The sequence below is a fragment of the Hylaeus volcanicus genome, chromosome 6 (genome assembly GCF_026283585.1).
Source record: "Hylaeus volcanicus isolate JK05 chromosome 6, UHH_iyHylVolc1.0_haploid, whole genome shotgun sequence".
Taxonomy (NCBI): domain Eukaryota; kingdom Metazoa; phylum Arthropoda; class Insecta; order Hymenoptera; family Colletidae; genus Hylaeus; species Hylaeus volcanicus.
The window spans coordinates 18,795,376-18,818,503 of NC_071981.1; the positions used below are offsets into that span (position 1 = coordinate 18,795,376).

General features: G+C 40.9%; 2 protein-coding genes across 7 annotated transcripts in view; one reads left to right on the forward strand and one right to left on the reverse strand.

The window, feature by feature from the left end:
• The window catches only part of LOC128878075 (protein-L-histidine N-pros-methyltransferase), a 35,904-nt gene extending 15,725 nt beyond the window's left edge, over positions 1–20,179 (forward strand). The window contains exons 3-6 of the mRNA XM_054125927.1: positions 15,250–15,462; positions 15,854–16,241; positions 16,311–16,424; positions 19,882–20,179. Of these exons, the coding sequence (XP_053981902.1) occupies positions 15,250–15,462; positions 15,854–16,241; positions 16,311–16,394 (685 nt within the window). The 3' untranslated portion in view covers positions 16,395–16,424; positions 19,882–20,179. The remainder of the gene's footprint in view (positions 1–15,249; positions 15,463–15,853; positions 16,242–16,310; positions 16,425–19,881) is intronic.
• Positions 16,430–22,754, reverse strand: LOC128878074 (uncharacterized). 6 transcript variants are annotated; one of them, XM_054125924.1, is made up of 8 exons: positions 22,197–22,754; positions 21,982–22,115; positions 21,479–21,721; positions 20,972–21,356; positions 20,492–20,879; positions 20,293–20,415; positions 19,822–19,954; positions 16,430–19,735 (listed from the first exon to the last, which is right to left on the reverse strand). In XM_054125924.1, exons 3-8 carry the CDS (start codon positions 21,718–21,720, stop codon positions 19,687–19,689), a joined length of 1,320 nt encoding a protein of 439 aa, XP_053981899.1. In that variant the 5' UTR covers position 21,721; positions 21,982–22,115; positions 22,197–22,754; the 3' UTR covers positions 16,430–19,686. The 6 variants fall into 6 exon arrangements, with proteins under 6 accessions (XP_053981899.1, XP_053981894.1, XP_053981901.1 ...); XM_054125919.1 differs by lacking the exon at positions 21,982–22,115 and having other exon boundaries at positions 21,479–21,680; positions 22,224–22,754; XM_054125926.1 differs by lacking the exon at positions 21,982–22,115 and having other exon boundaries at positions 21,479–21,680.
• Positions 22,755–23,128: the final 374 nt, after the last annotated feature.

The window sequence follows — 23,128 nt, forward strand, 5'->3', positions numbered from 1 at the left end:
ATTCACTCCAAGTGGACGAATGAAGGGATGGAAGAGTACTTTGTGACGAGCTTTGAAGATCTTTACCTCACGGTGGACATTGCACTAGCAATTGACGATTAAAAGAAAAAATTCATCTTATCGTAATTGAAGACAGAAATAGGAGCATCGTACGAAAAAGTAAGCAAGGGTATAAATATAATGCTCTGCGTTCCAAATTGCACCGTCTTATCGGTTGGCCGTGTGCCGTGAAATATTAAGATAATCTTCGTTTATGTTTCCAACCAGTAATCCGACGATATCAGATAATTTTGATCTTGCTTAATCTTTTAATTTTTGTGATCCCACGTTTAAGTCCGTTTTTTTTTGTTTTTTTTTTAATTAACATTCCAATAAGCGTAAATAACTCGCATAAATTTTGCAAGTATCGATAATAAACACAGAGTGTAGACGATTACCGACTATTTATCTTCGTCATCGCGTGTGTCCTTACAAGACACGCGTGATTAAACCACTTCTCCGTTCAATGATAAACTGTTTCCTGCATCGAACGATATCGATCGCTGCTACGTTCTATAACGTACGGGTAGCCTAATTCGATAATATCGCGTGTACGCGTGTTTTGACACGACCAATCATCGACAAAGTATATCTTCATCGTTTCAGGGAAAAAATATGCTCCGATGGAATTACTCGCTATAATTTTCAACTTCGTGGATACTATACATCCTCCGAAAAGCAAGTTGACAGTACGCGTACCGTAAAGTAAAAATTGTTTATCCAACGGGATCAAATAAATGGTAAATATAATTGCAAAGTCGGCTGACCGTGACGATGACTCGCCACGAGTTAAACAGCAATCAGGAGGTTTATTATGCGCATCTCGTGGGGAATTTCGCGTGGAAAGTAATGGTATAAACTAGGATGAGAAGAACAACGAAGAAGTCACCTGGATGACGTTCACGTGACGTTACGACACACTCCCGCTGAGAATATTCATTACATTCCCTTATGGACGATCCCCAGCATCTTGGTAGCTCCTTGCTTCGAGGCCCGTTCGCTCATCTCACAAATTAATCATAATTAGCGGCGAGAAGATGTCCTCCGTCGGTTCCATCCCGAGGGAAAGAGACGGGTGGACGGTAAAAAAAAAAAAAACGAATGAAAGGAAGAGAGAGAGAAGGAGAGGAGACCGAAAGAAAATCAGCCGCTCGAAGCGTGCATCCGCTCCTCGACTCTCGACGAGGGTCTCGACGTGGCCTTTTCGAATCTCCACGCTATCCTGATTTTATTTTCGGGGGCAAATTGCGCGCAATTTTCGACAAATGGGCAGGTGTCCGCGTACGAATCCTTTCGCAGCTCCTGACGTCAATTAACAATGATTGGTCGCCGTCGAATGGTTATTACTTCTAATTGTCGGCCGGAAATGTTCTCCTCTAACCACAAGTTTCTGTTATTTCCACGGTTTCTTTGATACTATCTCGATGCAAATTCGGTTGTTAGTGGCTGTTTGCTTCGCGAAACACGCGGTGATTATACCCCGTCTGTCACTGCTCCCTGCTCTAATCCTATTATTCCCTTGGAGCGTTCGAATATGCGACGCCGCTTTCGATTCGTTCCTCGGCGAGATCGAAAGCGATAATTCAGATGAAAGGTGATGTTACGTATCTCTGCGTATTTCGTAATTAAAAAGTAACATCGAATTCTACCGGAATCTTCTTCCTCGGAAAAAGAAGTAATCTGTAAAATGAAACTATAAATGATGTGAAAATATATGACATGTATCTTGCTCTAAAAAAAAAAAGAAATGGTTGGATGGAAAGTATTAAAAATAAACCAGAAACGAAGGTGAAAATTGTCGCGTCGGTGGTAACAAAGTCAAACAAGAAGATGGAGATCTATCTGGCTCGAAAGTTTAGACGGAATCCAGTAGCCAGTTTTTATGCTCGGTCCCTACCATGTACGGAACTTTAAAACGACCGTGAGTACCTGCTAGAGGATGACGACCGTGGGAGGGGGCTGTTTAGTTCCGTGTACCACCTGTTATCTTCTTGCCTCCTCTTCGAACTCCCCTTTGTTCACATATACCTGACTCACGGAGGGTGACCAAACGCCCAACTCTTGTTCCTCGCGCGGTGTCCAGCCTGGCGATGGCTTTCAGATCAGTTTTTCAATTTGTAACGGGAGGAAGACTCAACGATAGAAAAAAAAATAATTATTACGAGAACGTGAACTAGAGTTCCATATTTTGTGGTAAACGATTTTATATTTGTCTAAAACAGCGAGAATTTACGCGAATCCAAAGTCTTCTTAGTTAAAAGCGAAGACGAAAGCTCGACGAACTCCGAGTTTGCGCAAGGGGAAAGGGTTAATGAGCAATTAGCAAGGCGCAAACTCGGAGGAGGGTGGTTTCAGCGAGGGCTGGGTGGCGTTCGTTAAACCCTCGGGTACCGCCCCTCGGTTATAATTAGTGGTCATAGCTGGGATATAGAGACGAAGCCAGAAATCGTTTTCAAGGGGCCGACGAGGCGGCGCCCACGCGCTTTTCCATTAGACGCGAGAATTCGCGCCTGCGCCCCTGGATTAATTACGGAGAGGGTTGCCAATCGGAAGGAAAGCCAGAGCGCGCGGTCCGGGCGCGCAAACTCGCTAATGATAATTATTGACCAATCGCAGGATGCTGCGGAGAAAGAAACAAAAAGAAAGTGCCACGGAGAGGAAGAGTTGAGGTAGCTCCGGGGGTTGGACCGTGGAAAATGAACTTTTGCGCAGAGAGAACGGCTACAAGGGTAATCGGAAAACTTCAAGGGTCATCGATACTTCCTCATGAATTAAGAAATTTTTCTCGAAATATTTGTCTATATCGAAATTTATACATACAGACGCATTATACAGCGAATAATGAAGTACCTCGGGAGAACGAAAAGCGAAAAACTTTGTGAATTGTTTTAGGATGGAAAATATTCTTAAAGCCAACATTTTCACTTATTGATTCTGTGTTTCTGCTTCTAGTTAATGAGTTTCCAAAAAGCAAAACGTTTTCCTTAAACAGGCAAACACCCTCGTGCTCACCCCAAAAGGCCATCTAAGTACAAATATGTAAGTTTCCACTAAGGCCTCGTGCATTTTAAAATTTACAAAATAGAATTTCAATCTGAAAAGTTACAAACTGTGCCTGAACACATAAGTACAAGTGTTAACTACGGTTTCTTGGGCAAGTATTAAAAGAGAAAACTAAATAACCGTAACACCTGGCGCATAGTGAGTATCAGCGATGCCAGTTGCATACCGGAAGCACGAGCGCGGAGTGGGGGGGCAACGCAGAACGACACGACGTTTCACAACGTAACAATTACTTGAAAGTTAAAGTAGGTAGTTGTCAAGGGTAGAATTATTACGCAACCGTCGATTAAGGATACACCTTTTAAAATTTAATGAATAAAATTGTCGGTCAGTGAATATTAAAGAAGCCAATTATAAAGAGAACATTTAGGATAGGAAACAATCAGTCTGCTCGAGTTTATTCTGATTACTATTCGATGAAATTGAGTTTGAAATGATCGTTCCTCGCATCGCTAGCTCTGCATACATAAGCTCGTCGAAACTAAAACTGCCGGAACAGAGGAAAAGATTTATAGAGCAATCTGAAGTGATATTGTAAATTTACGTACTAATATCCTACTTATCAGTAGCGATTCTACCGAGGAAATATAAGGTTGATTTATCTGTAAGAACATTAAATACACTTGGAGTGGAACTCTTGTAACGAATTATCTCCACATTGCAAGTTCAAGTGAGAACGGATAAATGAAAGATATCTTTATCGTCGATAACAAATTCTTCGATTTACTTCCATTAATGTAAAACACAAACAAATACTTTTTGGAATGAAATATAACAGTTAACTAGTTTTTCACCCCCGACTAAGACTCATTGCTAAACAGATCTCATACGTAATCTTTTAACCACAAAAGTGTTTTAATTAAACCAAACGAACTAACGATTAAACTGTTATTGGTTTTTCTAGATATTTGTACCATTTTTATAAAGGATGAATAATGTTTGTCCGTAGGAAGATGCACCAGCAGCATTCCGTCACTAGACGTAACGTAATTGCAAATATGGGCGTTTCTGGAGATCGAAGCTACCCCCGATTGGTACAGCCGCGCGTTTGCGCTGTGCTAATTACTCATTAATCCTTTCGTACGAAGCGCATGCTCGATGAGGAAACCGAAACGTCCCCGAACCGAGGGGGTGTGTCCCATTCATCTTGCGCAGTTTTCGAGGATCTGTCTCGTTCCTTAATTTTCAAATTGGACCCAGATCGAAAGATACAAGTTTCTCAGACTTTAACCATCGCCGATATACCCCGAGGAGAGCAAAATCGGCAACGGACACTTCCATAAGCATCCCCTGTAGGTGTAAGTGGTGATTTAACGTTGAAAGGATTGGCCCGATTATTATAGAAAAGATTTGGAACTTTGTTTTACTTGTTTGCTCTAGTTACGCTTAATAATGTTTTATGTGTGTTTTCGTGTGCAAATTTTCGACGATTCGACAGACCTAGACTAGACAGACTTAATCGTAGTATGTTAAATTAACACCACGAATTATTTGTGAAATTCTCCAAAAATTCTGCTTTCTATGTCCATTTCTGTCACAGGGCATTAATGAGCCTTGTTACTCTCCTACCACCTATGTCCCACGAGAAACTGGTTTGTCAGACTGACAAAATATGAGAATCAATTGAGCCACAATTAGGGTAAGGGTTTTTAAAATGCACCCTTAGGGATACACGCGATACATACAACCAATGTACGAAGCCGAGCTGTGTAACGCATTTACCGGCGACCTAACTCGCAATTTTCTATTTAAATTACAACTCGATGCCGATAATAGCCCTGGAAAGTACATATTTAATATCCGTGGAACTCCGGTCTTTATAAAAATACATAAAGCCGCGGCAAATTTTCCTCGAATACGGGAAATGGTATTAGGGTGACCGAAAAATAATCAAAATTGTATCAACATTTATTTATAAATTTATTTATAAAGGAATCTTAAATACTAATCAACAAAATAATTTCCATCGTTGTCCAACAGTTTTTGCCAGCGTAAAACTTTTCCAAGTCGAAGACATTCTGATTACTTTTCGATCCCCCTAATATTTAATAGGCTCGGGACCAGGATACGCGTGACTCGCTCGGTCACGCTTTATTCTGAAAACAAACCAATGAAAGGAAATTACAATTTCCGTGATCGAACCGAAAGCGTACCTCCGCGATAGCGTGTCCGTATCGGTCGCGCAGCTCGTCTTCCCCGCATACATCACTTCAAACCGGTATTTCCGCGGGGGATCATAACAACGGTCCAGGCGTAAGAACGACCGTGTCGCGGTTGCAACCCTTCGAATTACATATGCACGGTTGTCGAAGTCGTTGGTAAGAGTCGCGAGGTCTTGGATCGCGTCACATAAATCGAACGATATGAGCCTGCTCACCAATTAGGGTGGCCTTTAGTGCCGGAATAAAAACCGAGCACGCTTGGTGGCGATCCCCTCGCTACCATGCAGATTCGCCTAACGAACGCCGATTCCACGTACCTCGATACCAACGAGTTACACGGAACCGAGCGCAACCGAACGGACCAACCTCTGTCTCTTGCTGTATACTCGCTTACGTGCACATAATGCATACGGTGCATCCGAGCTGCGACGCAACGGACACCTCCGCCTATCGCGGCCGATCGAGAGATTCACAAGCGTGGCGAACGAAAGGTGGCGCGCTTATTACCAACCCGGTGGTATATCTCATCTCGCGAAGGTTAAACGTTCCTGTTGCGACCAGACTGAATTGCGAATGACAAGTAAACCACAATCCGAGCTTACACGCTTAAATATCACGATATTGATTTTATATAAGGTATGCGTTTTCGGAGAACACCTTGTTTCAAACAAGCAGTTTGAGCAGAATGTGGTTTAACCGGTAAAGATTACCCGTGTCCCGCTAAAGGTGATATTTCACCCGATATTTTATCTTTAGATTAACGACTCCGTGCGCTCGGTGCATAATACATTCAGCTGCATTCGCGTTGCAGCGCCACTGATATCTACGTATCGCATTCGATCGCGAGAGTTATACCAAGGAAAGGTGTGTTACGTTCATTGTGTACATTGAACACGTTCAGGAAGAACTTGCATTTGAAAAAGGATGTGTAACTTATTATATACGTTACAGTCGATAAAATGAAAAGTTCCGCAGGGGGAAGATACATTGACCTTAGACGTGGCGATCGAAGGAAACTCAAGTTGAAGAAAAGATACCCTCGAACATTAATATCCGTGATTCGATATTTAGAACGACTTTCCACGAGGACTATAACACTCACATTTTTTATTTGTTAATGTTACTCAAAGATTTGCGTTTCAATTAACACCAGAATATTAATATGTGCTGATACGCTTCTTTTATGTGCGTATGATTTTAGGTACACGTTTGTTACATAATCGCTTGTATCTGTTAAATGCCAATATGTTTGCAACTTCGTTTAACAGTTAAAATTTCGTTGACTTATTCGTGGAAGGCATCAGTTTCATGTTTAATTCGTTTGCTATCTAGACGAGAACTTTTCCTACCTTTGCAGCACTCTATTGGCAAAAAACACTCTACCTTACATTTAAATATTTCATCGGACGAGGACTACGTGCTAAATCGCGATATTTAAGACGTCTGAAATTCAGAACCGCCTCGAAGGAAAAGAGAGACTTATCGTAGACGACGTCGAGGAGAAAGGAGTTATAAAAGTGTGTATTTCCCTCGCGAATAGTCCACTTTGTGCTGTCATACGCTCCCATAACCTTCCGTGACAAGCTCGTTGAATATCCGACGAAGTTTCTAAAGTTCTCCTGAAATTAGAGACCGATATCTTACATCGTAACTACACGTTCCAATACTAACACTACGAATCCACGATCAAACCAAGAAAAAAAACGACAAGTACACGCAGTAAGTTCGAAAATTGCCATCTTTCCGACCAGCAAATCAAAGATTCGAGAGAGAGAGAGAAAATACCGTCGCCTCTGTAATTTTCGAGGAACCGTTTTCAAAATGGCATCTTATCGCTACGATAAACAGACTTTCCCGAGTTTTCTCACAAACCTCCAGCGGTGCCGATACTTTTATTCGTCACTGTGTATCGACCCCTTCAAAAATTGACGCGTGGAAACAACAGGAAAGGAAAAGCATCGCGAATTTCTTCGGTCGCACCCTTCAGGACCCGCGCGGCCAGGGGGTGGCGGTGAGGTTGAATTGGTTCGAACGGATACGCGAAGCGTGATCCACGAGCGCTTCGGACACACTCACGTGCAATACACGCGACACTCGTCGTGTCGTAACGTACTGCACACCAACGCGATAAGAGAGAAGAAGAAAGAGAGACATTTTCTTGAGAGAAGCGGGGGAGTTTCGAGTCTGATAAAGGAGGGGGATGAAAGGAGACGAAATGGGTGGAGAACAAGGAAATCGAAGGGGATGAGAGAGAGCCGGGAGAAGGAAAAGAGAGTATGCGAAAGACTCGCATAACGATCCCGTTTAAGAATCCCTCCTCAACCCTCCCGCGACCAGGGGCGTTCCTAAAGTACTTGCCGCTCGGGTGCCATTTCAAATTTGCTGCTCTCCCCCTCTTGCCAAAAATTATTCCATTCGATTATACTTATTTATTTGAATATGTGTCTTTGGCAAACGAGTATGTAAGATAATGAAAGGTGTAAAATATGTAACTTGAATGCTAGTAATAATAACAAGGGGTAGCGTAACTCTGGATAAAAAATTGAAAAATTTAACTAAGGTTACGATGAAATACTGTGCATTTAAATAGTGCGCTAATTAAACTTAAATTGCACGATGCTAAAATCCCTGGAATCGTCAGATCCTCGGTGATATTACTAAATTATAGACAAATATTTCCGAAATTGACACAATTCAAATATTATTCGTTCCTTTCATTAATTCGCAAACGTGGCTGGAGCTTAGATGCACAGTATACATATCGCCACGGCACGAGTTAGATCGAACTTGGAATAAGACTATCTTCTTAAAGTTTTCCAATAATTCTTTTAATTTATTAAACAACATTAATAAACGCTTTCTGCTTCTGCCACCCTCCGGATAGCGCCTGTCCGCGAAGAACCTTTAACCCTCCCCTCTTCCCGCTTAACTCGTAGCGAAGCCGGGCGAAATAACAGGCACTCGTGCTGTACTCGCCATCCACCCCCGCCGCACCTCCGCCTCTACCACCTCCACGCTCGGAGGACAGCATTTGCAAAACTCCGACGTGTATAATAATAATTACTGGCCGCGGATACTCCTATCCACCCTTTCTCCCCGTGACCCCCTCTCGCCGCCACCGCTCGGACAGATGGCGTGGCCTCCCCTCCAGGAATCGTGGACAGGGTGGTCCGTGGTCCACGCCTACCCAGCATCCCCAGCTCCGAGCAACGTCTGCCTTCCCCTCTTCTCGTTTTCTCGTCCCTCTCTTGCATCCCCCTCGGAACTTCTCCAATCTCTCACACTCGCGCTCTCGATACACCCAGAGCCAAGGGAACGCTCCGCAGGAGAGAAAAGCCGGCTAACGAGAAGCCTGGGCACGGGCAGGGGGGAATGCTAAATAGACGTTATGCTCCTCTCTGTCTCCTCCATTTTCGCTCCCCCTCGTTTTCCTTTCCTTCGAGACACCGTCCTCCCCTCTTTCCCCTTCTTTCCTCGCTTCTCTCTCTTTCCCTCCGTCGTCGATTCCGCCCCACCACCGCGACCATCCCCCACCGCGAGACGCGATTTCTCGTGAAATAAGCTCGCGAATCCCCCCACCAGCCGGTGTATAAACACACGAGGGTCGACGGAAAGGACCGAACCAGTCCGAGAATTCTTTACATTGTCGCTACGAACGCACACCTTATAGCTGCGCGTCGCGTCGTTACCCTCTTCGTTTGTGTACCATTGTACGTACGTGTTTCCTTCTCTTCCTCGTGCTCTCGTACGCGGACCCAAAGCGTCGATTGTATAATCGCGGCAAGAGAAAGAAAAGGAAAGGGAACCCGCCGAGGGAGGATGAGGAGCGATGATATCGAAACGAAAGACCTCCTCCGCTTCCTCGACCGCTTTCTTTCGCATAGTCCTGAGACTTTTTAGACTATTCTTCTTTTTCATACTCCCTGATGACGACGGGGTCGGGAAAAATCGCGGCTCTAGACGCGGAGCATATAACGCTTGTCAAAATTTTGCACTTTGCTAATATACGGGGGTCGCAATTATATTTACCACGGTGGAAATATTTCAACCCCTTGGTTACACTGACGTCACCATCGCCGCATATGTAACATGCTCCACAGCTTGGAATTTTATCTATATGGTAACGCAAACCGAGATGATGGAATAAATGAGATTTAAATTATGCTTATAAATGTTTGCGCGAGGGTTAAAGTACCAGATAGAAAAGTGTCCAATAACACTCGAGTATTAACGATTTATATTGCAGTCAACTTTTGTGAAAGTTGATTTAGGAAGTATCGCGTGAACAATTTGCAATAGAAAAATATCTAGAAAATCAACGAGGGTAACTCGTCGCATTACAAATGTTTACAACGAGCAATCGACATACTACGTGCTCCAAAATGAAAAGTTTCGCAGTCGATTAGAATTTTTAAGCGTGCCGGGGAGCCCCTCCGTGAAAGTTTGCGTATCACCCGTAAAATTGTTCAAACTTTCGCGATCCCCTTGCTCCTTACCAATTCAAAATACATTTTTCAGGGTGGCAGACATTGATTGAGTACAGCCAAGGAAAGTAATATCTCTAGAATTCACCGAGTCGAACTCGAAGATTTTAAACGTAACGTTGGATGCCACGATAATAGTTCACTGTTCTCCCATACTTTGGTCGTTTTCGTGATTAGATAACGAGTAACAATCGAAGCGCATTTCGTGAGTATGTTAAAGATAAAACAGCTTATCGTAATCGTAGTCAGAGTTTGTAGCGAACTTGTAGTAAACACGTAATGCTAGTCAAAGTAATCCACTCTTACGATAGAGACGTAAAGTGAATAATTATCCCAATTTTTATTAATTTCCGCCATTAATTCGTTAGTACCTCGCTTTATATGACACGCAACGCTATTAGGTTATTCCATTTACGACGTAAACGATGCGTTTTAGCGAGTTTCACGCGTAGAAGCGACAAAACATATTCATTTGCTAGAAACATGAGTGCTAGAAAAGTGTAGTATTGCTTGTTTAAAAAATTTCAAATGAAAACGATGAAAAAGTGTATTCCACATGGTAGGTATGCTACACGAAGTGAACTGTGTTTACTATAAACACATCAAACATTAATGTAAATTCGAAACACCCATGGAATTGATCGAAGACATTTTATAAACTAACCGAAGCAAACCTCTAGCGCAATCGTTAAATAACTGCCACGAAAAACTTAACCCGACTCGTTCTGCTATCCATTGTCATTCGAGAAATACTGAAAAGACTTGTAAATATGCTCGATGAGCACCGCACGAACTGTCAGCAGTCAGCCATCAGCGAAAGATGTATGTTCGCTCAGTTCTCTTCAGTTTAAAAAATGAACTGTTTCTGAACCGAATTGATACCAGGAATGAAAAATAAGTATTATACAGAGAACTTCTCTACGAAGATCCATTGAGAAGTTTCATCCTATGTCGACCTTATTGCAAACAGAAAGGTAAATAAGTGATTAGAGAACAAAAATTTGGTCCTACGTGAGATCTTGCTCCAAGTCACACCTCGATAGTCTGCAAAGAAAAGATGAGAAATGAATATAATAATAGAAAATGACCGATACCATACATAGCAAAATTAAATTGCAAAAAGAGACGTGAAAAAAAAAAAAGATTTGCACAAGAATAAGCAATACGAGTAATCCGTTTATCATTTTGAAGAAGTTCGAAAAGTCGATCTCGAACAGCCGAAGATTTCGAACGTGTCCCGAGAAGGGGAAAGAAAGATGACGTTGGAAAAAAGGAAGAGAAAGGTCAGGACATCGCGTTGCTCGTTCAGAACGGCAAACGAAGGTAAAGATGACTGGATAGATTCCTTAAGCGTTGCTCCAATCAGATCCCATGTCACTCGGTTCATTAATCCATTCAGGGTGGACTCTGAAAAGTCCCACGTTGTATTACAGAGTTACACTCGTCCGAATGTAACGACGTGAATATATGTATAATGGCGTTCGGAACGCGAAGAATCTCGAGCGTGACGAGATTCAATCAAATTATAATTGTACCGCGTCGATGTACCTTTTAAAACGGTTCGCGTTGAATCAAAGTTTGCATCTATAAATACACGCTTGTTACTTTCTCGACGTAACTGTATTAACACGTCGAAAGCCGGATACACACATTGCTCGCATAGCTCGTAGACTGACTCATAGATTTTGTCCACATGTTCCTAGATGTTGACTCGTAACACGTTATCTCTTTGCATTTAATTCTTTTTATTAAACTTTCTCGTTTCTGTTGGATAAACCTTTTTAAAATCGGACCTCGCGTTAATGTGTACGTAATATTAGATAGAAATTTTGTTTATCTCTGCATGGAATGTCCTAATAGTTGCAGCTTTTCGAATGCAAGTATCTGATGCGACCTAGAAAACAATCCTGTAGGTAGCGATTCGTAAAGTATTTGGCTAATTATATTTCTATTAGGTTGTCCCGAAAGTTTCTTTCGCGAGTTGCACTCAATTATTTTATGTGATCGTGTTTCTATAAATAGACAATCTAATTTCATAGATATTCATGTTGTAACAGTAACGGAGCAAAATGAATCGTGCAGAATTCAGTAATGTAACATAAAACATAAACTATCGTGCATATGTATTACTTATTAATAAAGCGAAAGAAACTTTTGGGACAACCTGACACAAGACAATTAACCAAATATTTAAATTAATTCTTAAAATAATTACATTCAAAGTGTTGCATTAGAAAATACTATTTTAAATGCTTGTTACTACAGTAGTTCATTGTGGCACCGCTAGATAGTACTATAAAGTGTCACGGTTAATTGGCCGGTAATTTAGCAGCTGTAAGTTGGTGAAACAAGTAGAATATACATTTTACCGGTAAAATCGAATCGCTACCTATAGGCAGACGCGTATCGTGTCGATGTCATTAGGTGTGTTTTTTGTAATGGCCAAGCGTACCTTCAATTATTTGCGCGACCGCTATCAGAGGGGAGAGAGAGAGGACAAATCAAAGGAAGAATGGGGAAAGAGAAAAAGAAGAGGATAGGTGTATCGAGAGCTCGCGCGGTAATCCAGCAGAAAGCAGCACGGTTGAAACGGAAGATTTGCAAACAATAGGCCCGAAGCGGGGTGGATTCTTTAGATGGCGGCTTGATACGCATCGCATTTACATATTATTGCTATTATTAGGTAAACGGTCCTTCGAGCGCCTCTTTAACACTACGCGCTCGCCCTTCTAGATATTTTACGAGCGACCGCGAGAGGCCCCCACCGATAAAAGCCGAGGTTGCAACAGCGCCGTCTATCGGTAGACAAAAATTGAACCACCACCCGGACCGAGTAGGTGGCTGGAATTGTAAATAATCCCTCGAATCGCTGGAAAAAGATACTTATCGGGTTTACGCTCGGTAACATTCTATCCCCGTCGACTGCCTCTTCGCTTTTTGCACCGCGCGGTCCGCTCGTCAAACGCCAAAAATACCTTCAATCGCCCACTCGGTATTTTAACACTTTACCGACCGGTAGCCTATTAATAGGCTCTTTGTTGCCGACGCTTACCGACCGACGCTTATGAATCGGTTTTTATGGTAATCGATGCTTTGTTAAAATGACATTACATTCAATTACGAATATAAGAATTAAGTAAAGTGTTAAGAAAACAATATCCGTTGACTTCGGTATATGACCGAATTTCGGTATATCAAAGTAAAGTTTATCACGATCGCGCGATACCTATTCGTTTTGTCTATTTCTAGCCTTCCTATTTTACAAATATCTGTCCTTCGTTTTAAAAATCGAACAAATCTCCGTTTCGGTTTAAAAATCTGTTGGCGGCGGTTAGATCGCGTAAGATCGACTTTTTAAAGCTGGCAACGCTGGATACGCGGGCATCAGAGCTCTCTAGACCGCGTGACGCCGGGGTCGAAATTAAAGATGCGGCTTCGGAAGGTACGGGGCCCCCGACGAAGTCGAGGAAGGCAAAAAGAAGGAAGGCGAAGAAGGGATCGGAATCGCTCGATAAAACAGGGCGACGTTGGAACCACCGATGGGCCCGGAACGATTCGAAGGGGAGAAACATTGGGCCCGGGGTGGAAGGGGGAGGAACCGAGTACGTACACACAATGGGGTCCAAGAAGAGAAGCCGAGAGCAAAAGCGGTGAATTAATTGTCGCTCGCGCCGCCGACGAAGCCGCTACGATCCGCAAGCCTGATTTGTGAGCCGCACGCGTGTATATCGTATGTGTATCTCCCCCCTGTTCGAACTCCTCCCCCTTTCTCCTTCCCCTTCTCTTTCGTTTTCTCCTTAGCTCTCTCCCACTCTTCCCTTATCCCTATTTCTTTCGTTCCCCTCTCGCTCTGTCGTCTTCGACGGCAACAAGGAGACCCGTGTAGAAGACCGCGACGATGGTGATGGAGACTGACAATGGAAACAAGCACAAAGAACGACGGAGTAAACAACCACACCACCACCCCACCCCCCCACACCCCCGCCGGAGAAAGAGAGATACAGGGTGGGGGGGGGGGGGGTAAACAGGAAACAAAAGTGCGGATGGCGAGCAGAAAAACGAGGAAAAAGTATATAAATCGTGGAAGAGAAAGAATCGTCAGCATCCATCGAAGGGAGAAAGAGCGAAGTACCAGAAACTGAAAGATGCTACGAAAAATGCACCGACCGCAAGTCCCCCCATATCCCTCCCTAAAACCTCTACCCCTCTCCCCGTGTCGGTCCTCTTCTACTTCTTTGCTTCGCTCTCTGTGTCTCCTGTATCTTTTTCTTTCATCTTCTTCTTCTTCTTCTTCTTCGTCGTCGTCGTCGTCGTCGTCGTCGTCGTCTCGATTTTTTTTATTTTTTTTTATTTTTATTTATTATTCAATGGAGGCCAGGAGGTGCTCGTTAATTGATGGCACCGGCTATGGTCGGACAGGGAAGGGAGAAAACTCGAGGTGGGTCCCCCACCCCCTTCCCTTGAAGAAGAGGACCACGAGACCACCATCGCCTTATTTATAACGCCGGGGGTAACCGAATTCACGATCAAAATGCCGCGTTCCGCGGCATTGATGGATCGCCGCGGCTGTGCACCGCGTCGCGGTATTTTCAAATGGACCCACCCTTTTTCCTCGTCAGGCCCGCCATCGGAAGACTCCCTTCGAGCTGGCAACGAATTCTGCCCCTCATCCTGCGAAACCTTCCATTTCTATGCGCATAGATAAACACCGGTGCTGGACAAAATATAATCCATGATTACCACTACCGAGCAATCGGTAACAATCGAATGATTTACTATCATTTATCGAATTATTATTGAAAAGATACCGTGTCCAACGTGACAAACGTACGAAACGGTAAAAAATGGTAACAGAAGGTGACAACTCCGTCAAAGATTGAATAATCACTAAGTACCCGTTAAATGTAAAAGTTTCGTTACTTGGGAAATAAACTTTTTCATCTCCTCTCTAGTAGACCTGCCAGGTTGGTGGCCCTGACTAACATTTTCAATCTTCCAGATTAGACATTCTATTGTATAAATTTTAATAAACACCCATTTCACAATCTGTCTATCTATCTATCTGTATTTGGTTGCCGCCACTTATGAATTTTGAGAGAGAAACTACCCCTACCCTATCTCCGTCTAGGTAAATTCTGCACTTCGGAAAATATTGTGAAACGTTTCGAATAAAAATTTGAAAAGAAACCCATTTTCACTGAATAAAAATATCATGAGTGTACAATAGAATTTTTGAACCAGCTCCGATATAGAGGGTAGTTTCTCTCTTGCACACAGCACCCTGTAGACGCACTCGTGTATACACATCTATTACTGACACATTAACGGTACTGCTCGTGTCTTTGAGTGAAATACTTGGGAAAACTTGCAGTTTGAGAGCTAATCGTGTCAAACGGAGTCAACTCTGAATTGATACTTTTCTATTAACCATTGCTGCATGAGGTACAAATGTAGCCAAGGGTTGTAATTTAAGTTCAAACGTAATTAAACAATTTTTGCAGGCTGCTGGGTCGTGGTTCCATGCACGTCTTTTCTTGTGAACAGTTTCAAAAGCTGATGGACGCCAGTGGCTTTTCAGGACCATGGCATTCCTTGGTGGACTTGGGAGCGGGGGACGGTGCCACCACCGCTCACGTTGCTCACCTCTTTGAAAAAGTTTATGCTACGGACATATCAGCTCCGATGAGGTGGGCTCTGACCAAAAGAAAATTTACGTAAGTTTCGTTCCATCTTTGGGTCGTTTGGTTTTCATCTGAACTCAATGCTATTGGGAAATTGGTATTATCGCGTAACGACGCGGCTGTTGATGATGGTACGCCGGTATGCAATGGCTCCGTCGTGCACTAGTACAAGTTTATCGCACCCAATTGATTGGAGTAGAAGTTTACGGTGGTTTTACACCCTGGCTGTCTCTCATCGATGCAGACAGCCAGTTGCTTTGCTCGAATTTTAAATAAGGCTCCGTAGGGTACAACGCGCACGTAACGTTTTATAGAAATCCGTTTGGTCTTCTTTTCAAACTATCCCGAACTCCTCCGAACGTACTGTCCCGCTTAACTTATTCGGGGATATTGTTGTGACGCGACCGTCTCTGTTGTTTTATAGGGTGCTCGACGTAGAAAAGTGGTACGAAACCGGTCCGTTTAACACCATACTATGTCTGAATTTATTGGACCGATGCGACCGACCAAACACACTCCTGAGACGTTTGAAAAAGTCCCTGGCTCCTGGTGGCAGGCTGATCGTGGCCCTGGTCCTACCCTTCAGCCCTTACGTCGAGTGCGGCGAAAGGAGCGATCACAAACCGTCGGAGTACCTGCCAGTGAAAGGGAACGGTTTGGAAGATCAGATCGCTAGCCTGGTCGACAGAGTTTTCGCACCTTTGGGCTTGAGGTGCCTCGTGTGGAGCAAGCTGCCTTACCTCTGCGAGGGCGATCTCGGCCAGGCGTATTACTTTCTCGACGACGTGGTTTTCGTTTTAGAGGCACAGCCCGTTAGTACACAATCCTGCGAATTTTCAATCGGATACGTTTCGAAAAACTCATAAGCGAGAAGCTTTTAGGACACCTCGCGGTACTTCGCCTCCGAGTGGACGGATACCGCCGAGCCTTGGAACGGACAACGGGGACACGCTAATTGGACATGATCGCGGGAGAGAGAAAGAGATGTAACACAGGCAAGTCACACTTGTAAAAACTTTTTAATGATTGCTGTCATGAATCAGAATTATGCGAGAATACAGAAGAGCAATACTGGCAAGCGACAACGAGCTTAATGTGCAGATACAGCGGTAGCATTGGTGTGTATCGTTATCATTAATTGTCGTCCATTCGCGGACAACGAATGAACAAACGACGGTGCGCATTTTACAACGATCTTACTGTCAAAGTCGGTGCAGAAACTTGTACACGGTTCTCTATGGTATAAATATGGCGCGGAGAGCAATAAAACTCGGAAACGTATTCTGAACGGCTCACGTGCGATCTTACCTCGCAATTGTTTATTGTTTAATTTCCCTCGATACTTGCTTTTTGTACCTTTATCAGACTTGGTTTCCGCGCTCCCTCGTCTTCGTCTCGCGTGTGCGGAGCGTTTCGTCCGACTCGATCGCTTAAAGTATCGTCGTTGCGCGCGTAGTGGGCGCGAGGAAATGTCTAAGCGAGGTGCAGATTTCTTTTCGACGTGTTTAATATTTCCTTGGTCATACTCTTTGAAATTTCAAACTCGTGTTTTCTTCAATATAATATCGAACGTAAGAAAAAAAAAAATTCAACTCATCGTAACACTTGTCCCTTAGAAGCAAGCGATACCTTCCTAGATAATTCCTTGCACCACCGGAAGTAACAAAAAAAGTTTTAAGCGATCAAGTGAAGCAAGACACCCTGCACGACGCGATTTAATCATGGATATGCTTAGTTGTGTCGATACTTCGACAGCAAGACAAACGCCGATACGTTTGTATTAGTTTTACATAGCTACTAGAAGAAATAAGTCCATTTAGTTGTTGTAAATACACTTTGGTGTGTAACAGGTAATTGTCGAATTACTTAGGTGATATTGCAGCAGCCTTATATTAAGATATATTAAATAACAAAAACATGGGATACACAGGACTCAAATTTCAGTTATTTAGAAATCAGGTATCCAGTGATGAGATTCTTGCGTTTACATTACTTGTTAAAATTCGATATAATCCAGTCTCTAGATGATGTTTAATTTCAATATAAATTCTACTAAACTGCTTAAATACCATGATCATAGAACAATAGATTTTTTAAAAATATTAGTAGCCTTGGAACTATTGTCTCCCCAAGCACACCTGCACATACTCAAACACCTCGTATTAACGAAGAAGCGAGTATATATACTAAAAATAAATGTAGAGCAAAATAATTTCAATTTGGCAGTGACGTATATGCATACGTGAATTAAATCGTCGTGAAAATCTGAGTCCTGTTAACGAGTGATCGACACATTTGCTGCAGACATTGTAAATAAATATACATGCGTTTATAACAGACACATCTCTAGACAGGGTGTTAGAGAGGGTTCAGGACTTAGAAAGCAGATAGCACTCGCTACACCGAGTAAAAAATGTTTGGTCTGTTCGTTGCATTTCATTTCATTTGTTCGTTAATTTTCATGTTTATAAAAAGGTATCCTCTTTTATTTCGATTTGTATCATCGTGTCGCATTAATATTATACTATTTTTACCACGTAAGAAGCAGACAGGTTATTAGGTTACCAAAACCTAAGTTGACCAATTATTTTTTATTCAGTTTAGACAGTTCTACGTATTCTCCAAGTCTTGGATATTTTCTCTTAACGCATCCGATACTGCCACATTATTACAAGACCATCCTCGGTAACCACAGACTAAATGAGTGAAAATGTTGATCCTTAGACTGAGTTATCGGTTTCGAATGCGTTAACAACTCTGTGAGAAGATATTTAGACACACTCATACGTAGACATTCACGCATGTCCATATAAAATTTTGCTAATTCTAAGCCGAAACATTATGTTCGTTGAATCCACGTACAAACAATATCCATGCATTCATCGGTTTCCACGCACTCGATTACACAAATTTATTGTTTATATTCAGTAAACGTATAGTCCGTAATTTGATATTATCGAGCAAGAAGGAAACATTTCACCATCGCAGATATGCGTATAACAATCGAGTTTAAAACGACTTTACTTCTACAACGAAAATAAAATGCATTTCATCGAAGGATAATCGATCGAGATGACACATAATAATTTTTTTTTTGTTCATCGCGTAATTTCGCGGTTTGCAGAGGTAATATCGCTCTTAAGTAATATTAGTGCACAGAGAGAGAATTTTGAGCATCAGTGCAAATCTCACTTTAAAACTTTTTTTTTTTTTAATAATGTAACTCGTTCTCGTAACACGTACTTGAAAAATATCTATGAATTGACCGATGATTTTTTTTTACGTGCACACCGCATATCACTGCCCATGGAGCTTATAAATTATTGCAAATCCTAACACTTTTTGCTCTCGTTAGCGAACAATAATAGACATAACAATAATATATGCTTGACTTATTCTTGTAAATAAACGATAATTCGTTCAATGTAATTTTTAAGAAATTTATATATATATATATATGTGTATATATTTATAAACATACAAATTGAATATTTCTTTTAACTAGATAACTTTGTCACGACTTTAGTCATGCAAATAAAAACAATATTCCACGGTTACGTGGCAAACATTAGAAGACTATTAAAAAAATTAAATAACGCGAGGTCAAATGATAACAATTATGATTTCTTACTTATACTTCCACATTTAAAGTAACCACAATAATATTTAATTACCAAACATTTAAAACTTGTATATAAGACTATTAGCCTCTATATTTCACTCAATCTTTCAGTGCACACATAAAATTTACCTATATAACTCATAAAGAATTGTTATAATACATTATTAATCAGGTAATCGTTGGAACACAAATGGTGAGTTATTAAATCAATATATAATAATAAAATATAAATGCTGTATCGTAATACGTGTAATAAGCAAATTACGTGTTGCGCGGCTGATAATTGAAAATTATCCGACCGTCATTGCTAAGTAAGCCCCATAGGCAGATTGTACAAATTCGAGAAAGATCATAGGACGAAAATAAAGCTGTTTTAAATCTGAAATAACGGTGTGAATTTCGATTGACTATATATAAATTTTTTTTTTTTCACTACCCACGTTTATCACAGTCCACGCATGACTCATTTTGTCTCATTTTAGTATTCTGAGGTCCTAAACGCCAACAACATTTGAGCAATCCTTCGGGTTGTTTAAATACAAAACACCCATCTAACCCATAAACACCACATGACTAGAACATCATAGAGCGCAAAGACGAAACTTGGTCTAACACTTAAAAAGCGAAGACATCGTTTAGTCTAGCTTGCGTTGTTCGCACAACTCTTCTAAACCTCCAGTCTTTCTGCATAAAAATTATAACTCTTTATTTGATATCTCTAGTCATGTAACGAGGGTATACTTACAATATAAACCATAAGAAATACTTACAATGATGGGAGATAAGGAGTACCCGTATGATCTAATCGATGCTTATCTTCATTTTTCCAGCTTGACACGGGAATATGTGGAGGTGGCAGGAAACTTCTTAATGACTGCACAAGCTGTATGGTATCGACTAACGCTATAACAAATAAATATGCATTTCAGTGATATCGTTAACAAAGAAAGATAAGGAAAATACTATATAATTGCGAAAATAGTATTAATACTTGACAATAGCACGCATCGATGCGATATCGTGCAATATGTAATTATTATAATTTGTAAAATGACTTTACATGATATAAACATGATATTAAACATTTTTTTGAAAAATAAACTTCATTTTTGCAATAACGGTGTTCGAAAAATAGTGATTTGTATTTAAATTAACAACCGTGTTATTAATTCGGACAGTACTACGAGTATATTTTCCAAATGTAATATTAAGGAATAGACATAAATTATGTATTTCGTTACTTTTTTGCAAAGCTTCTGATTGTTTTCCATATGGTTTGCACATTGCAGGACGAACACAAGCCTTCATTCTTGCCATATTCTTCATAACCTCGGCAAAAGCCCTTACTATTTTCTCTTGTCCACCTAGAAAGTAATAAGATTTGCTCATTATATAGAAATTCGAGTTTATATCTTGAAGATTATGCGATCTATCAACAACCTTCTGAATTTGAAGAAGAGCGAGATCCTTTTTCGTTTTCCAATGGCCATGCTCCATTATGCAATGCTAACAGATCCTTATTTGCATTTCCTATTCCTTGTAGATTCCCTAAACCAAGTCCACCAAGATTGTCCAAATTATCCAAATTTGTTCTTAAAAAATCTGTTAATTTATGATCAGACATGGAAATTGTAGGTACTAAAGATTCGTAATGCTGCTTCCCAGTTGTTACTTTTTTTTCTTGCGACACGGGCCGATGCGGAATATTTAACGATGGACGGCTTGGAGGACGTTGAAGATTCATTTGGTTTCCAGCACCTCTAATTTCTGACAAATCTGCTTGAGATCCTCCTCCCATATGAGTATTTGGATTAGCACCGCTTAAACTCTACAATAGGGATCAACAATATTATTAACGAAAACAAAGATACAGGAAAATTATAAATGCATATAAATTAATATTAATATACTACTGCTTACTGCTTGAAAATCTGTATTGTGAGGGAAGCTACTACGTAAAAGAGATGCTGTTGTTTCGTTATCCTGAATATAAGTTGGCGCCATGTGTCCCATTTTTTGTGTTAATTCCAATTGATTTTTGTAATAACGGCAAGCAGGATTTGGACAGTTTTGTACCACCTCGATTATAAATTCCTTTTCCATACCAAAACATTCACGCCCGATTGTGTAAGATTCCATAACAGCTCTAACCGTGCCTTCTAAGCCTAAATGTAGACCATGTGGACCATTCATGTGCTTCAACATCACAGCATTTGCGAAATGTTCGTATGGTAATATTATTTTCCCATTTTCTCTAAGGACTAGTCTTCCCTGAGAGTCCAAAGCTATTCTTGACGCCATCATCCTATTTATACATTAGAATGCATATAGTGAAAACATCAGAGAACTTTATACGAAAGAATATATACTTTGCATGAAAGTAAGATAATTCTTTTTATACATATATTTAAAACAGTGCATTCTTACTGCAAATAAGCAGCACTTGGGATCATAGATGCATCCTTGAATTCGGAAAAACATTGCAGGAGTTCTATGCTCGGATTCCAACCTTTATTTTGAAGATAGGCTTGTAATAACATATACATCTTCTCGGTAACATAACCAGCACTACTCGGTGTACCAGGATAACCAGAACCTCCACCGGGTGGTCCCATTTCGGTTTGCATACCTTTGGCAACAATGTTTTTCATAGTTTCTGCCAAGTCCATTCTGTACAAATGGAACCATCTACTTTAAAACTCTCTATGTACAAAAACAAACTATCATCTCTCAAAATTGAGGAAATCAAAACATATGTAGTAAAGAAGATCAAAATTAATAAATGATCAGGTAAATTACACAAAAAAAAAAAATTAATACAATTCGTTGCCGATTCGTAATTACAAAATTTCATAATCTGTGTAATTAACTCACACGAAAACAATTTACAAAAAAAAAAAGAAACAAATTAAAATGTACAGTAGCCGTACCGATGCTAATTGACACACGTAATAAGAAAGGGTCAGGAAAATGCATGTAGGTTGCCAGGGTAGCAAGCTTGACATTTTAAAAATCCATGCATATTCGAATCCTCCGGCCATTGTTATTTTCGAGATGAAGACGTCTAAAGAAACGATAAAAAAACACTGATGCGAGCCACCGCCCCCCTTTAAAAGCGGGGGGAATGAACGTTTTGGACACTCACCCCGTACCGAGCACAATTCTCACTCACTCGAAGTGCAACCGGGAACGCTACAGGGCCCGTTTATCACCCTAATCGCCGCTACTTGGCATACCCTCATTAATGATGATTCTTCTCACATTTGCAAATAACATAAATCGCGATAATTATTTCCGCAAGGATTGTTGCGTCGCCGGCCGCCAGGGGCGCATCACCTTCGCAATTTTTAGCGTATCCGCTCCGTCGCGTATGTATGCATCCACAACTTACGGCACTCCGGCGCTTACGCGACGCCACTTTGCGCATTTATCAATATTGCTTTTACTTTCCCGGCTGTTGAATACAACAGAGGCCAAGTATTGCTATCGATCAAAATTTCACCCATCCCTGGGATTTTGCTTTCCCCGGATATTCCGAGCTACCCTCGGTTCGAAAATATAAAAAAAAGTAACTTCTACGCGTGTAAAGCATCGAAGCTGATCGATGTCATTCAAAATCTTCAAAAAAAGAAAAAAAAACTTACAATTAGTCTTCTTCTTTTTTTTTTTTTTAAATTCGTAGCATTCCACCAGCTTCAAAAGAATGTTTTCATCGAATCAAACAAAACGTACATACTTAATTACGTGTTACGATTTAAATTTGATACTACTTAACTTAATTTACATATATTTTATTACGCTTATTTTAATTCCTATGGTATTCGAATTATACAATTCTTTTATACTACCATTCGGCGACACAGATTTTTTCTACGCGGAGAGACAGCGAAGATGAGTAAAATGTATTTAAACAAATATTTAAACGACGAACGTCTTACTAATTTCAATTTTATTTAAGAAATAAAAGATAACTCATTGTATTAAATGTTATTGATAATGGAGAAATGTACATGTACTTATCATTTTTAAATATTACATTGTATAATATTAAGTATATTTGCAGAAATATGATAAAAT

Excerpts from the sequence above, each read along its gene's own strand:
- LOC128878074 (XM_054125919.1), bottom strand. The coding sequence starts at position 22,293 with ATGAGGGTATGCCAAGTAGCGGCGATTAGGGTGATAAACGGGCCCTGT. Across the intron at positions 21,357-21,478 it reads CCAAGTGCTGCTTATTTGCA|GATGATGGCGTCAAGAATAG; the intron begins GTAAGAATGCAC and ends ATGTATAAATAG. Across the intron at positions 19,736-19,821 it reads ACTCCTTATCTCCCATCATT|AAAGACTGGAGGTTTAGAAG; the intron begins GTAAGTATTTCT and ends ATTTTTATGCAG.